Below are 18,781 nucleotides of genomic sequence, written 5' to 3' on the forward strand. Positions count from 1 at the left end.
CTAATTAAATTTAGACACAGCTAATTATATTTCCTTACTTACAGACCAAGATAAAATACAGTTATAATATTTTTGATGAATACCTACAAAGCTGAATGTAAAATAAACATTTAAAAAATGTTCAACCCACTTATTGCTCCATTTCCATCCAAACTTTACTTAATTTAATTCCAGTTGTTGTCTGTCTGTCTGGACTGGAGAAGACTGGTCACTTACTGGCTGAGCTGTGCAGCACCAGGACAGCGAGAGAGAAGATGGACAGGCAGCTCTCCATTGTCATCAGGACAGAGCGCAGCTGATACCCCTGTCTTCACCCCTGAGCCCACAGGGCAACTGAGCTGCTGCTCCGCACCCCAGACCTCCAGTAACAACACAGCCCCCCACCCCGCCAATCACACACAGCACTGCCTTTTCAGACTGACAGCAGGAACCTCTCACACAGGCAGGACGGCCAATCACACAGGGTCCTTTCAGTCTTCTCCATATATATCAGAGACACATCACTGTTTCCTCTCCCTGAAGACACTCCCAGCAGTGCGGAGGAGAGGAGAGACAGGAGCAGCTCTGTGTCTCACTGGAGGAAACACAGATACAGATACAGACAGCAGGGCTGCAGGTGCTGCAGGGGCAGGAAGAGATCAGATATTAAACTAAAAAAATTGTAGACAAGTATTATATTTTTAAATCAATATCAAGATAATCAATTATGTATATATGGCCCTGTAATTCTTGCTGTCTGTATCAGGAAGTGTCTAGTGACTGGTGTCCAGAATGTGGTCCTGTGTGCCTTCCTGTCTGTGTCAGGCAGTGTCCAGTGTCTGGTGTCCTGAATATGGTCCTGTGTGTCTTGCTGTCTGTGTCAGGCAGTGTCCAATGACTGGTGTCCTGCAGTGACTCAGAGTTGTTGTGTCTCCAGACAGTAATGTCTTCTGGTCCTGGTCAAGGGCAGTGTGAGGAGAGCCTGTGCTCAAGGTGGCAGTGAGGTCATTCAGGTCAGCACAGGAATACAGAGACAAGGTGGACTGAATAAGAACTGGCTGTCCTGTGACTGTGATCAATAATTTAAATGAAAAAAAAGAAAAGCCCAGCAGTGATTGTCCCCTCTGTACTGACCCTGGTGGACAGGAGCTCTTCCAGTTGAGTCCCTCAGACCCTGAGTCTGTCTCTGCGCAGCTCCAGTCCACACAGATGTTCCAACCCCTCCAGTTGTGACCCCAGTGTCTCTCTGAGTGGAGCCGACTGCATGACTGAGACTCTCTAACAGCACAGTGGAGCTGAACTGATACTGATACACTGATACACCACCAGTCTGAACAGTGTGAGGGCACAGCTCACATCCTCTTCCTTATTATTATAGGTAGTAGGAGCAGCAGTAGGAGCAGCAGTAAGATATTAGTAGTAGCAGTAGTATCAGTGGCAGCAGCAGTTGTGGTAGCAGTAGTAGTATTACTGTAGCAGTTATGCTGTATTTAAACTCTCCTGTTCAATATAGCAGAGGTCTTGTGTTACAGCTTCACCATAATAGCTGCAGCATCAGGAGCCACAGAGCAGGAGTCAGTTTCAAATTTGAAAAAGCAACAAAATTATGAAAAACAAAGTTTAGTCCTTGTTAATACAATGGTGATTTAAGGCAGAGCTTCACTGGAGCTACAGGTCAGACTCTGCAGTGAGTCTGTGGTTTGTGCTCCTCCAAGCTCTTCCAGCACAGGAAGCCAGGTTCTATTGTGAGGCTGTGGGTGTCAGTGTGATGAGGCAGCTGAGAGCTGAGCTGTACAGGGAGACACACAGGGAGCCCAGTATTCAGAGCTCCAGTGCTGCACTGGGAGACACAGGAGAGTCCAGTGTTCAGAGCTCTACAGTGTGACAGGTCCTCTCCCCACACAGCTCTCACAGCACACAGTGTGTCTCTCAGGGCTGAACAGGAGGGGCTGTTCCTGTCAGAATGGAGGCTGACTCTCAGAGCTCCAGTGTCAGTATGAGGAGAAGCTCTCAGACCTGACTGCTGCCAGAGCCTCTGAGCCTGAGTGGCCATGAGCCCTGAGCTCCTCAGCAGCTGAGAAAAGCCTCCTGTCTCCTGTGGTCACAGTGTGGTTGAACACCTGCACTGTCTTCCTGCTCCTTCTACTCTCTCTCCCCCTTCCTGTCTCTCTTGCAGTGTGTGCGCTTATCTGTCCATCTCTCTCTCTTCTCTCACTCTGACAGTCTGTGCAGAGTATCTGAAGGGGATGGAACATTGCTTGGCAAAGGAAAAGACTTCTCAGAGGCAGAATAAAAAAAAGTATCTCCTCTCAGTCAGATTCACAGCTCAGACTCACACACAGAGCTCTGAGTCCCTCAGTACTTTACCCAAACTCCTACCTCCTGAACGGACAGAAGCTCATCTCCATCCTTCTCTTTATCCCGACAATTCAGAACCAGAGGACATTCAGACAATCAGTGCTGCTACATGAATAATATCAGACAGAACAGCCTGGACTCAGGTCACATCTCCCCCTATTCTCCTTCCTCACAGCCTCTTAGAGACAGAGCAGAGCTCCTGGTTCTCCTCTCTGTGAAATGGGCTCAGGGGTCACTGATCTGGCAGCTGTGGGCTCTGTTCCAGGTTAGAAGCAAGAAGTTTCTATTAACCCTTTCCAGGACCTCCAGCCCCTCAGTATTACTGCCCTGATTCATTGTCTTTACTGTAAGTCACTCCTCCAACCCTCTGTCAGAAGTGTTTTACTGAAAATTGAGCAATATGTGTTTATCTCTTATTATTATTTTTACTGATTTAATGAACAGCAGTATTGCTACTCTTATAAGTGTAATATGATTATCAGCAGCAGCAGACCAATGGTCTTGTCTACAATAGTGACCAGTTGACCAGTCTGTACCTCTGAGCAGTGGGACTCAGATCACACAGAAGACCTGTCTGTGTATTATTCCACACCAGCCCTGGGATACAGCGTCTCCCATACGTCTCTCACGGAGTCGTATAAATATACAGTTAAACAGAGTCTGATAACAGTTATACAGTTAATTAAATCACCAAACTGGCTGAGGAACTGAGAGTTCGAGTGGAAATAAAACCAGGAGATGCTCTTCAACCTTAAAAGCGCTTATTACAGGGACTTGTGCCCTTTCTCTTCTGCTCGACGGGAGTATGCTTTACAACGCATTAGTCTGTGAAGTAAACTATTTTTTTTGTTTAATAAATTGTATTCCTCGGTTTGTCGGTCTCCTTCTCCAGCTGTTATGAATCGCCTCTCTTCACAGCCTGGTGTTTTTTCTTTTGGAGATGTTACAGTATATCTGTAAGAAAAGCCCCCCGGGCTCCGGACAGCGGAGACGCGCTCTGCTCTGTCAGAAAGAGCGCAGTGACGTCACAGACACCAGCCAGAGCGCCGGGATCAGAGAGCGAGATCGCGGGAGGAGCGCTGAGCGCTCGGAGGAGAGGTATTGATCACTTATCTATCGACAACCAATTAATTCAACTAAAAAACCTTAGAATCATCAATTAACTTCACCGATTGGTGAGTACTGATTCTTTTCTTTCTTTAAATTCTTTAAATATCTAGAAAAGAGTCAATACAGCCTGTATCGATCAAATACCATAGTGCGTTTAGTGTTCATAATGTTCAATCCCAAATTAAAGAATGATTACTCAAATGATTGTTTAGAAATTGTATTCTAGAGCTTGAAAATTATATTCCAAGTTGATAAATTTGTGTAGGTAACAGTTTAAATGCATTTTCCCACTGTTTACAAATTATAGGTATGGTAACCACGGCGACACGTGCCACATCACTGTGTCCGGCTAGGTGTCTCACCTTCGTCACTAATGCGAGTGTATTCATATTTAATATTAATGAGAGTACAATCGGTAGCTGTAATATTAATGCTAGTGTTCATGTCAGTATTAATGGTGATTGTGCTTCTGATAGTTTTGATGCCAGTATTCATGTTAATATTAGTGATAATTATAGAGTTACTCTTAGAGTATTTACACTAGTAGTCATGTTAGTTTTAGTGATAGCATTACTGTTATTATTAGTATTAGTAGTTTAGTAGTAGTTTGTGTCATTGATAATGATAGTGTAATTCTTAGTGATAGTGTTACTGTTTTTGATGTTAGTGACATATGTGTTAGTGTTAGTTATACTGTATTTGTAGTTATGAGTGTGTGTGTTTTTGTCTGTGTGTGTGTTGGTGTGTGTCTATAAGTATTTGTAGTCTATGTGTGTGTCTGTGAATGTGTGTTTGTGAGTGTGTGTAGTGTATGTGTGTGTGTCTGTCAGTGTGTGAATGTGTGTCTGTGAGTGTGTGTGTAGGTGGGCTTGGGCTCCACTTGTGTGTCTGACAGAAGTGACCCATCAACAGGTGTTGAGGTCCAGAGTCGCCTGAGAATGGAACCACTTTCTAGATTCCAGACCAACGTCCAGAGAGCTGTGAGTGCTCTGTTTTTATCACTATTACTAGTAATGACAGCAGTAGTAGTATTAATATCAGAATTAGTATTAGAATTTGTAGTCATGTTCATAGTAGTAGCAGCAGAAGTAACAACAGTGGTATTTGGATTATCCAAGCACTTACTCCAGGAACTACAGTATTACACATTTATACTCTATTTTCCAGGTATGTTTTGTAAAGTGCTTTGATGTTCTGGATTAGAAGGTAAAATATAAGAAAAAATTGATTGATTGATTGACTGTGAGAGTGAAGTCTGGTCGAACTTGTTTGTCTAACTGAACTGTCCTGTCCACAGATGTCAACAGAGGTGAACAGAGAAGATGTCCAAACCCACCAGAGACTGAAGACAAGTTTGAGAGTCAGGCCCCAGACCCAGAGAGCTGTGAGTCCACTGCTGATCTTCTTCATATTGTGATTCTTCCTCTTCTTCCTCCTCCTGAAATTAAAGCTCATCGCAGTAGCAGGGCTCTATTGTCCTCTCTTGAAGAAGAGAAAGACTTTACCTGACAGTGTGTGCATCTGCGTGTGTGTTAGTGTGTGGGAGTATGTGTCTGTGGGTGTGTGTGCTTGTGAGTCTAGTCCAGCCTATGTCTGTAACACAACTGTGTCTGACATCCCCAGATCAGGAAGGAGGTAACAGGAGACTCAGCCAACACAGGTTGTGGAGCCAGACCTAAGACTCCAAGTACAGTGAGTCTGCATTATTATTATTATTATTATTATTATTATTATTATTATTATTATTATTATTATTATTATTATTATTATTAGTAGTAGTAGTAGTAGTAGTAGTAGTAGTGAGAGGGTGAGTGTGTGTGAGGTTGTGTGTGAGAGAGGGTGAGCATGTCTCAAACTCCATTCCTAGAGGGTCTGGTGTATCATCTGGTTTCCTGCCCAGAGGTCTTGGTTACAAAGTTGATCTAATTTTTGAATGAAACAAAAAATATTCTAATACTGTACCTTTATTGAGACCTTAAATATCCAACTGTGCCTTGAATATTTTGAGTCTTCAACAGTGAGAGACATCAAAATATATTATTAAACACATTATTTCCACATCTTCTTATAAAAATAATTAGCTTAATTGTTTAATTGGCTAGCCCCTTTTGGAAAGAAAGCCTGGAGATGCACCTGGCCCTCCAGGGATTGTGATTAGGCTTGAGACCCATGGTCTACCAGAACTGGCCCCTCAAGAGGTCTCAGCAGGGATGTTGGGGATCATGAAGCGGTATAGACGAGGGCTGGACACTGCTTCTGAATCGAGGATGACACGTCACTGTCATGTAGGGTCATCTTGGCCCATGATGATGATGTGTGTTTGTGTGACTGGCTGGTAACTTTGTTTTCTCCTCCCCAGCACCGCCTGGAGAAACTCCCTCAAGTTGAGAGAGGAATGGCCGAGCAGAGAGAAGGGCGTCACACCGAGACCTGGGGCAGATCTCACAGGAACGTGAGTATTGGGTTCAACAACATGGTTGGATAGCTTGTTCCACACACCCACCACCCTCTATGTACAGTAGTGCCTCCTGTCCTGACTGTAGGGTCTCATCCAGCTCTCTCTTGAGACAAGCCAGGGTATCGGCTTCAACAACATGACTAGACAGCTTGTTTCACACCCCCGCCCTCCTTTATGTAAAGAAGTGCCTCCTGCTCTCATTATTAAATGCTCTTCCCCAAGTATTTATTCTGTTAGACTAAGAATAAACCTGTACTGAGACACAAACTTGGTTGGCTTCTGCTGGTGAGACTAAAGCAGTCAACTTGTTGACAGGTCTCGACAGAGACGGACGTGACCCTGAAAGGCCATAGAGGGTCGTCCAATACTGAGGCGCTGAGCAAAGATTCTTCCAGTGTAAGACAACCAATGTGTTCTGCTCAGGATGATGCAGATGATAGTGTAGATAATGAAGGTGGTTATGATGATGATGGTGGACATGATGATTGTCATGATGAGGAAGGATATGGTGATGAAGATGGTGGAGATCATTTATTAGAAATGTGATGAAGATGATGGTGACGAAGATAGTGGAGATTGTGATGGTGGAGGTGATGATGATGGTGATGAAGATTGTAGGGGTTGTGATGGTGGAAGTGATGATGATGGTAATGGAAAATAGTGGAGATTGTGATGGTGGAGGTGGTGATGATGATGACACAGTCATGCCTGTGTGTGGCTGTGTGTGAAAGGGAAGGTGGGGTTGGATCAGGTCTGCCACTGTCATCTGATAGGACTGTTAGAGGAAGAGGGAGCAGACTCCCCCTGTGTCTCACCCCAGGCAGCCGAGAGCTGCAAGTCTATGAGCCTGATATGTCTGTGACATCTATCGAAAGTTTGGTTTCAGCTGCAATGATGATGACTGTGATTGCTGGGAGACCAGGGGTAGGGCCTGGTCCTCCTGGAGAAGACCCTCTCAGTTTTCTCTCTGTCCTCCTCATGCCCTCTCTGTGCCCCTGTCCCCTCAGGCCAGCCAGCCAATCACCAGGCAGGAGGTCAAGACCCAGCTGTGAAACTGCCCTAAGGGCCCGGAGAGGGATCTACAGAAGGACAGGGCATAGACCTCCTCCTTGGCAGCCCCCATACCCCATTGCTCGCCCCCTCACACACCCCCTCACCCACCCCCTGGTACACCCGCTCACCTGGGCCTAACCCCAGCGGCCCTGTGGCGGCTCAGGGAGGGCCTGCAGGTCGAGCTGGAGGGGCTGCTCCAGGAGGAGGAGAGCCGGGTGCGGACCTGGGCTCAGAACATGATATCATCTATCCAGCTGGACTGCCTGGCGCTGTACAATGAAGTCCTGCCTGACTTTGAATCAGAGGGTGCATACGTGGGATTGGTAAGTCCCTTAAACCCCTCCCCCTTGCTTGAATCACACTGAGGTACACAGGGGCTGGGGAGACTCACCTCTCCAAGACACCTGCGTCATCCCACTCCCATTTCACCTCAACATGGTTCTGAGAAAATCTCCCGGCTCCAAGGGGAGAGAGACAGGAGCCGGGCTGGGTCTCCAGCCCTCTGTTTATTCAAGATTATTGCCTCAGGAGGTGGGTGAGGTGGAAGATACCACTAGGGACAGCGTAAAGCAGGGGGTGAGACTCTTGATCATGGATAAGGATAACTGTGGGACGACTCCCCCTCTCTTGACTCACTGCCTACTTATTATGTCATGAAGTGAAACTCCACTCACAGTGGTGCCTTTCTTTCTGTCTTGTTGTACAGAATTTATCATCATGGACAACATAGGTCATAGTTTAATGCAAATATTCATTGAGTGGGTGGCGGAAGAATTCATTTATACTCCTTTTGTCTCCTCAGCTAAGATATTTTAAAAATACAGTGCAGATTTGTTAGAGAACTTGACAAGTAAAAACGACAGATCGCCGGTGTCATTAGGTTAGGACTGTAGAGTTCTGTTATAATCTTTTGGCATATTTTTCTTAATTTTAATGTGAATCTAAAGACAAATGCTATTCAATATTTTGTAACATCCAATACAATTGTAAAATAGGCTGTTATTGTAATAAAATTGGCGAATAAGAGAAAACCACAATTTGTATGATATTATCACTAAATATCAACATTCAGAGGAAGGATTTGAAGAATCTATCAAAGGATAAACAGTGACAGGAGTGGATTTTTTATTTGGAACCAATACTTTTGCACCTCAATAATCCACTCATTCTCGAAAGAAGAAAACACAGGTATGTTTTGAGTCTCACCATGATCGTCTTCTCGATCCCAAAAAAAAGCTTAAATGTGATAGTTTCCATTGTATTTTGGATGCAACTACCCTCGAAGACAGTTTCACCTTGAGACAATGACTCTCTCACCTGGTAAAATGTATTACCTCTCTTCTGTGATTGAGACCTGTATTAAATCCCAGAGCCCTGGCACAGTGACTCTCTCCCAGTTGCATGCTGTAGTGTAATGGAAGGTTACTGAGAAAAAGTGTTTTATCCTAAAAATGTTGTTTAGGGACAGAGAGTTAGATACTTAGAACAAAGTGTGATAGCACCAAACTCATCAAGGGCACTGGATGTTTTAATAATGTTTATCTCTGTTGCTTGAAGAAGGGATTATGATTAACTATTTTATTAACTGCTCTTCTTTGCTTAAAGCAGAAACCTATAAGGAATGGAAAATTACTGCTTCGCCTGTCCTTGAAGTGTTGCGTCAGCTTAAAAAAAAGATACAAAACAAGGGGTTCTCCTTGCTTGCTTTTGAATCAGCCTTCACTTCTCTGCACAGACCAGTGATTGCTTTTTCCCAAATTGCAATATGAATAAAGACCTTACTGAGTGAATGAGAACACCTCTCCTGGCTCTTCTTTGATAAAATTCCACGGCAGTAGCTATCTCAGATATCTGTTTACAGGACACTCAGTACTTGCACAGCCTCACCCAAACTTCCCGCCATTCTGACATCTCCTGTCCAGCCCCACCTCCACCTCTCTGCCATATCAAACAAAACACTGTGCACCCTGTTCACTCTTCACTTTAAACTGTTCCCTTTCGACAGCAAACACTTTAAATCAAGTCTTCACCCCTGAGGTTCATAGTGCAAGTAGAGAAGCATCTAGTAAACCATTACTCAGTCATTAACATGTAGCATTGCTTGCAAGCCTCAAATATTAAAGTCTGATTTATTTTATTGAAGACCTTGGTTAGAAAAAGTATTACAATAAAAGTTTCAAAACATATTCCTGCAAAATTCTCAAACAGACAGACTAGAAAGGCTTTTGAGAGCTGAGAAAGATGCATTTAGTTCTCAGATTCTCTTCTTGGTGCATTTAATGTGCATTTGGTGCATTTAATGTGATTTAATTAATATAAAATGAAAAGCATATTCAGGTGCAAACATGTTTTTCCAATGTTACACTCACTATACCATTGTCATCTTATCGCAAATTATCTTCAAACATGGTCAAATACAGTACATATTCTAAATAATACCCAGAAAGAAAAGAGAAAATTTAATATTTTGATTTTAAATTCAAATTTCAGTAGTGCAACAATGACCAAGTCCCAGTACTCAAGTCTCACTGTAGCTGGATTCCAGTATCATCAGCTGTTGGCTGGTTTGTAAATCCTCTGATCCTCATGTCCTCCTCTTGGGGTGCAGGGAAGACGGGGAGGTTGTTCCCCTAGTCCTGTCTTGTCTCTGTTCCCAGATTATTGACCGCTTCCTGTCACAACAGTGCCTCCAAGAGGAAGAGCCCTGAACAGTGCAGTGTCTCAGATATATCAGGATAATTAGCCTGAAGCAACTATGCCGGTTTCAAATCTCATTGAGACAGTCACCCGGATACAATACAACCCAGAAACCTAGATACAATCACAGGCCTAAAAAAACAAACATTAAAGAACAAGCAGAATAAGTGAAGGAGGGCATGAAAGATTACTGGTGAAAATGTCTCGGCACAGCAGACTTTAAACCTGCTTCTCTGCTCTGGCACACATTTCTCTCAGTGCTGGAGGAGCTGAGTGTGTGTTTAAGCATTGTGTTTCACTGCTTCTTGATGCTGCAGTCAAGACACTGGTGAAACTGTGTAGGTCAGTGTGTATAAAACACTTGTGACATTATATTGTGTGAACTAGGGGTCACAAATTATATTCCAGCATTATTTGCTTTGTCTCAACATCACTGTTTAGCTTCTGGCTTTTAGGTTGCAGCATGGGGTCAAATTCTTCAGCGTGATCGCAAGCTCCTCTATCTGTCACACTGGAACTGGTACTCCCCTCCGAACTGATGTGTGAAGAAACACCTGAAAGACCAACAACAGACACACTGGCCATCACCAATCCCACAGCCACCGACTCCTGACCAGCAACAGCAACAGACACACCAGCTATCACCACTCCCACAGCCACAGACTACTGACCAACAACAACAACAGACACACTGACCATCACTGCTCCCACAGACACTGACTACTGACCAACAACAAGAACAGACACACTGACCATCACCACTCCCACAGACACTGACTACTGACCAACAACACCAGACACACTGACCATCACTGCTCCCATAGCCACAGACTACTGACCAACAACAACAACAGACACACTGGCCATCACTGCTCCCACAGCCACCGACTCCTGACCAACAACAACAACAGACACACTGGCCATCACTGCTCCCACAGCCACCGACTCCTGACCAACAACAACAACAGACACACTGGTCATCACCGATCCCACACACACTGACTACTGACCAACAACAACAGACACACTGGCCATCACCAATCCCACAGCCACCGACTACTGACCAACAACAACAACAGACACACTGGCCATCGCTGCTTCCACAGCCACCGACTCCTGACCACTTCCAACAACAATAACAACAGACACACCGGTCGTCACTGATCCCACACCCAACGACTCCTGACCAGCAACAGCAACAGACACACCAGCCATCACCACTCCCATAGCCACAGACTACTGACCAACAACAACAACAGACACACTGGCCATCACTGCTCCCATAGCCACAGACTCCTGACCAACAACAACAACAGACACACCAGCCATCACCACTCCCATAGCCACAGACTACTGACCAACAACAACAACAGACACACTGACCATCACCACTCCCACAGACACTGACTACTGACCAATAACAACAACAGACACAATGACCATCACCACTCCCACAGCCACCGACTACTGAACAACAACACCAGACACACTGACCATCACCACTCCCACAGACACTGACTACTGACCAACAACAACACCAGACACACTGGCCATCACTGCTCCCACAGCCACAACTACTGACCAACAACAACAGACACACTGGCCATCACTGCTCCCACAGACACTGACTACTGACGACCAACAACAACAGACACACTGCCTATCACCAATCTCACAGACACTGACTACTGAACAACAACAACAGACACACCGGCCATCACCGATACCACACACACTGACTCCTGAACAATAACAGACACACACTGGCCATCACTGCTTACACACTCTGACTACCGAACAACAACAACAGACACACTGGCCATCACTGCTCCCACAGCCACTGACTACTGACCAACAACAACAACAACAGACACACTGACCATCACCACTCCCACAGACACTGACTACTGACCAACAACAACAGACACACCGGCCATCACCACTCCCACAGCCACTGACTACTGACCACCACCAACAACAACAGACACTGACTACTGACCAACAACAAAAACAGATACACTGGCCATCACTGCTCCCACAGCCACAACTACTGACCAACAACAACAGACACACCGGCCATCACCGATCCCACACACACTGACTCCTGAACAATAACAGACACACACTGGCCATCACTGCTTACACACTCTGACTACCGAACAACAACAACAGACACACTGGCCATCACTGCTCCCACAGCCACTGACTACTGACCAACAACAACAACAACAGACACACTGACCATCACCACTCCCACAGACACTGACTACTGACCAACAACAACAGACACACCGGCCATCACCACTCCCACAGCCACTGACTACTGACCACCACCAACAACAACAGACACTGACTACTGACCAACAACAAAAACAGATACACTGGCCATCACTGCTCCCACAGCCACAACTACTGACCAACAACAACAGACACACTGGCCATCACCACTCCCACAGACACTGACTACTGACCAACAACAACAACAGACACACTGCCCATCAACAATCCCACAGACATTGACTACTGACCAACAACAACACCAGACACACTGGCCATCACCGATCCCACACACACTGACTACTGAACAACAACACCAGACACACTGACCATCACCACTCCCACAGACACTGACTACTGACCAACAACAAGAACAGACACACTGGCCATCACCGATCCCACACACACTGACTACTGAACAACAACAACAGACACACTGGCCATCACTGCTCCCACAGCCATCGACTACTGACCAACAATAACAGACACATTGGCCATCACTGCTCCCACAGACACTGACTACTGACCAACAACAACAACAGACACACTGACCATCACCACTCCCACAGACACTGACTACTGACCAACAACAACAACAGACACACTGGCCATCACTGCTCCCACAGCCACCGACTACTGACCAACAACAACAGACACACTGGCCATCACTGCTCCCACAGACACTGACTACTGACGACCAACAACAACAGACACACTGCCCATCACCAATCTCACAGACACTGACTACTGAACAACAACAACAGACACACCGGCCATCACCGATCCCACACACACTGACTCCTGAACAATAACAGACACACACTGGCCATCACTGCTTACACACTCTGACTACCGAACAACAACAACAGACACACTGGCCATCACTGCTCCCACAGCCACTGACTACTGACCAACAACAACAACAACAGACACACTGACCATCACCACTCCCACAGACACTGACTACTGACCAACAACAACAGACACACCGGCCATCACCACTCCCACAGCCACTGACTACTGACCACCACCAACAACAACAGACACTGACTACTGACCAACAACAACAACAGACACACTGGCCATCACCACTCCCACAGACACTGACTACTGACCAACAACAACACCAGACACACTGGCCATCACCGATCCCACACACACTGACTACTGAACAACAACACCAGACACACTGACCATCACCACTCCCACAGACACTGAATACTGACCAACAACAAGAACAGACACACTGGCCATCACCGATCCCACACACACTGACTACTGAACAACAACAAAAACAGATACACTGGCCATCACTGCTCCCACAGCCACAACTACTGACCAACAACAACAGACACACTGGCCATCACTGCTTACACACTCTGGCTACCGAACAACAACAACAGACACACTGGCCATCACTGCTCCCACAGCCACTGACTACTGACCAACAACAACAACAACAGACACACTGACCATCACCACTCCCACAGACACTGACTACTGACCAACAACAACAGACACACCGGCCATCACCACTCCCACAGCCACTGACTACTGACCACCACCAACAACAACAGACACTGACTACTGACCAACAACAAAAACAGATACACTGGCCATCACTGCTCCCACAGCCACAACTACTGACCAACAACAACAGACACACTGGCCATCACCACTCCCACAGACACTGACTACTGACCAACAACAACAACAGACACACTGCCCATCAACAATCCCACAGACATTGACTACTGACCAACAACAACACCAGACACACTGGCCATCACCGATCCCACACACACTGACTACTGAACAACAACACCAGACACACTGACCATCACCACTCCCACAGACACTGACTACTGACCAACAACAAGAACAGACACACTGGCCATCACCGATCCCAGACACACTGACTACTGAACAACAACAACAGACACACTGGCCATCACTGCTCCCACAGCCATCGACTACTGACCAACAATAACAGACACATTGACCATCACTGCTCCCACAGACACTGACTACTGACCAACAACAACAACAGACACACTGACCATCACTGCTACCACAGCCACCGATTGCTGACCAACAACAACAACAGACACACTGACCATCACCACTCCCACAGACACTGACTACTGACCAACAATAACAACAGACACACTGGCCATCACTGCTCCCACAGCTACCGACTACTGACCAACAACAACAGACACACTGGCCATCACTGCTCCCACAGACACTGACTACTGACCAACAACAACAACAGACACACTGGCCATCACTGCTCCCACAGCCACAACTACTGACCAACAACGACAACAGACACACTGACCATCACCACTCCCACAGACACTGACTACTGACCAACAACAACAGACACACTGGCTATCACCACTCCCACAGACACTGACTACTGACCAATAACAATAACAGACACACTGACCATCACCACTCCCACAGACACTGACTACTGACCAACAACAACAGACACACCGGCCATCACCACTCCCACAGCCACTGACTACTGACCACCACCAACAACAACAGACACTGACTACTGACCAACAACAAAAACAGATACACTGGCCATCACTGCTCCCACAGCCACAACTACTGACCAACAACAACAGACACACTGGCCATCACCACTCCCACAGACACTGACTACTGACCAACAACAACAACAGACACACTGCCCATCAACAATCCCACAGACATTGACTACTGACCAACAACAACACCAGACACACTGGCCATCACCGATCCCACACACACTGACTACTGAACAACAACACCAGACACACTGACCATCACCACTCCCACAGACACTGACTACTGACCAACAACAAGAACAGACACACTGGCCATCACCGATCCCACACACACTGACTACTGAACAACAACAACAGACACACTGGCCATCACTGCTCCCACAGCCATCGACTACTGACCAACAATAACAGACACATTGACCATCACTGCTCCCACAGACACTGACTACTGACCAACAACAACAACAGACACACTGACCATCACCACTCCCACAGACACTGACTACTGACCAACAACAACAACAGACACACTGGCCATCACTGCTCCCACAGCCACCGACTACTGACCAACAACAACAGACACACTGGCCATCACTGCTCCCACAGACACTGACTACTGACGACCAACAACAACAGACACACTGCCCATCACCAATCTCACAGACACTGACTACTGAACAACAACAACAGACACACCGGCCATCACCGATCCCACACACACTGACTCCTGAACAATAACAGACACACACTGGCCATCACTGCTTACACACTCTGACTACCGAACAACAACAACAGACACACTGGCCATCACTGCTCCCACAGCCACTGACTACTGACCAACAACAACAACAACAGACACACTGACCATCACCACTCCCACAGACACTGACTACTGACCAACAACAACAGACACACCGGCCATCACCACTCCCACAGCCACTGACTACTGACCACCACCAACAACAACAGACACTGACTACTGACCAACAACAACAACAGACACACTGGCCATCACCACTCCCACAGACACTGACTACTGACCAACAACAACACCAGACACACTGGCCATCACCGATCCCACACACACTGACTACTGAACAACAACACCAGACACACTGACCATCACCACTCCCACAGACACTGAATACTGACCAACAACAAGAACAGACACACTGGCCATCACCGATCCCACACACACTGACTACTGAACAACAACAAGAACAGACACACTGGCCATCACCGATCCCACACACACTGACTCCTGAACAATAACAGACACACACTGGCCATCACTGCTTACACACTCTGGCTACCGAACAACAACAACAGACACACTGGCCATCACTGCTCCCACAGCCACTGACTACTGACCAACAACAACAACAACAGACACACTGACCATCACCACTCCCACAGACACTGACTACTGACCAACAACAACAGACACACCGGCCATCACCACTCCCACAGCCACTGACTACTGACCACCACCAACAACAACAGACACTGACTACTGACCAACAACAAAAACAGATACACTGGCCATCACTGCTCCCACAGCCACAACTACTGACCAACAACAACAGACACACTGGCCATCACCACTCCCACAGACACTGACTACTGACCAACAACAACAACAGACACACTGCCCATCAACAATCCCACAGACATTGACTACTGACCAACAACAACACCAGACACACTGGCCATCACCGATCCCACACACACTGACTACTGAACAACAACACCAGACACACTGACCATCACCACTCCCACAGACACTGACTACTGACCAACAACAAGAACAGACACACTGGCCATCACCGATCCCAGACACACTGACTACTGAACAACAACAACAGACACACTGGCCATCACTGCTCCCACAGCCATCGACTACTGACCAACAATAACAGACACATTGACCATCACTGCTCCCACAGACACTGACTACTGACCAACAACAACAACAGACACACTGACCATCACTGCTACCACAGCCACCGATTGCTGACCAACAACAACAACAGACACACTGACCATCACCACTCCCACAGACACTGACTACTGACCAACAATAACAACAGCCACACTGGCCATCACTGCTCCCACAGCTACCGACTACTGACCAACAACAACAGACACACTGGCCATCACTGCTCCCACAGACACTGACTAATGACCAACAACAACAACAGACACACTGGCCATCACTGCTCCCACAGCCACAACTACTGACCAACAACGACAACAGACACACTGACCATCACCACTCCCACAGACACTGACTACTGACCAACAACAACAGACACACTGGCTATCACCACTCCCACAGACACTGACTACTGACCAATAACAATAACAGACACACTGACCATCACTGCTCCCACAAACACTGACTACTGAACAATAACAGACACACACTGGCCATCACTGCTTACACACTCTGACTACCGAACAACAACAACAGACACACTGGCCATCACTGCTCCCACAGTCACTGACTACTGACCAACAACAACAACAACAACAGACACTGACTACTGACCAACAACAACAACAGACACACTGGCCATCACTGCTCCCACAGCCACAACTACTGACCAACAACAACAGACACACTGGCCATCACTGCTTCCACAGACACTGACTACTGACCAACAACAAGAACAGACATACTGGCCATCACCGATCCCACACACACTGACTACTGACTAACAACAACAGACACACTGACCATCACTGCTCCCACAGACACTGACTACTGACCAACAACAACAGACACACTGACCATCACTGCTCCAACAGCCACCGATTGCTGACCAACAACAACAACAGACACACTGACCATCACCACTCCCACAGCACAGCCACTGACTACTGACCAACAACAACAGACACACTGGCTATCACCACTCCCACAGACACTGACTACTGACCAATAACAATAACAGACACACTGACCATCACTGCTCCCACAAACGCTGACTACTGACCAACAACAACACCAGACACACTGGCCATCACCGATCCCACACACACTGACTACTGAACAACAACACCAGACACACTGACCATCACCACTCCCACAGACACTGACTACTGACCAACAACAACAACAGACACAATGACCATCACCACTCCCACAGACACTGACTACTGACCAACAACAACAACAGACACACTGGCCATCACTGCTCCCACAGCCACAACTACTGACCAACAACAACAGACACACTGGCCATCACTGCTTCCACAGACACTGACTACTGACCAACAACAAGAACAGACACACTGGCCATCACCGATCCCACACACACTGACTACTGACTAACAACAACAGACACACTGACCATCACTGCTCCCACAGACACTGACTACTGACCAACAACAACAGACACACTGACCATCACTGCTCCAACAGCCACTGATTGCTGACCAACAACAACAACAGACACACTGACCATCACCACTCCCACAGCACAGCCACTGACTACTGACCAACAACAACAGACACACTGGCTATCACCACTCCCACAGACACTGACTACTGACCAATAACAATAACAGACACACTGACCATCACTGCTCCCACAAACGCTGACTACTGACCAACAACAACACCAGACACACTGGCCATCACCGATCCCACACACACTGACTACTGAACAACAACACCAGACACACTGACCATCACCACTCCCACAGACACTGACTACTGACCAACAACAACAACAGACACAATGACCATCACCACTCCCACAGACACTGACTACTGACCAACAACAACAGACACAATGACCATCACCAATCCCACAGCCATCGAATACTGACCAACAACAACAGACACACCGGCCATCACAGATCCCACACACACTGACTACTGACCAACAACAACAGACACACCGGCCATCACCACTCCCACAGCCACTGACTACTGACCAACAACAACAGACACCCCGGCCATCACCACTCCCACAGCCACTGACTACTGACCAACAACAACACCAGACACACTGACCATCACTGCTCCCACAGCCACCGAGTACTGACCAACAACAACAACCGACACACACTGAACATCGTTGCTCCCACAGCCACCTGCTCCTGACCACCAACAAATACAGACACACACTGGCCATCACCGCTCCCATAGACCCTTCCCATCACCCTCCCCCTTTCAGCAGAGTCTCACCTGAGCCTCCACTGTCCACTGAGGGGACTGAGACTTTTTTACTCAGCATCTCTCTCCCTGGGAATGAAGCAGTAAGTCATGTTATTTAGT

At 47.0% G+C, this 18,781-nt stretch overlaps 1 protein-coding gene across 6 annotated transcripts in view; it reads left to right on the forward strand.

Moving 5' to 3' along the window:
• Positions 1–3,380: 3,380 nt before the first annotated feature.
• LOC148668159 (uncharacterized) overlaps positions 3,381–18,781 on the forward strand; it is a 204,585-nt gene continuing 189,184 nt past the window's right edge. Inside the window, exons 1-6 of one of the 6 annotated variants that reach the window (XR_015936943.1) lie at positions 3,381–3,512; positions 4,360–4,427; positions 4,745–4,831; positions 5,076–5,139; positions 5,807–5,899; positions 6,913–8,754. Coding sequence is in view for 4 of the 6 variants with exons in the window: in XM_088632649.1 (XP_088488775.1) it covers positions 4,386–4,427; positions 4,745–4,831; positions 5,071–5,139; positions 5,807–5,899; positions 6,913–6,957 (336 nt within the window). In the remaining 2 variants the exon portion in view is untranslated. Of the gene's footprint in view, positions 3,513–4,359; positions 4,428–4,744; positions 4,832–5,070; positions 5,140–5,806; positions 5,900–6,912; positions 8,755–18,781 lie in introns of those variants that run through there. The other 5 variants (XM_088632649.1, XM_088632651.1, XM_088632652.1 and 2 more) reach the window with 5 other exon arrangements.

The sequence above is a fragment of the Lepisosteus platostomus genome, chromosome 5 (assembly GCF_059453375.1).
Source record: "Lepisosteus platostomus isolate fLepPlt1 chromosome 5, fLepPlt1.hap1, whole genome shotgun sequence".
Lineage (NCBI taxonomy): Eukaryota > Metazoa > Chordata > Actinopteri > Semionotiformes > Lepisosteidae > Lepisosteus > Lepisosteus platostomus.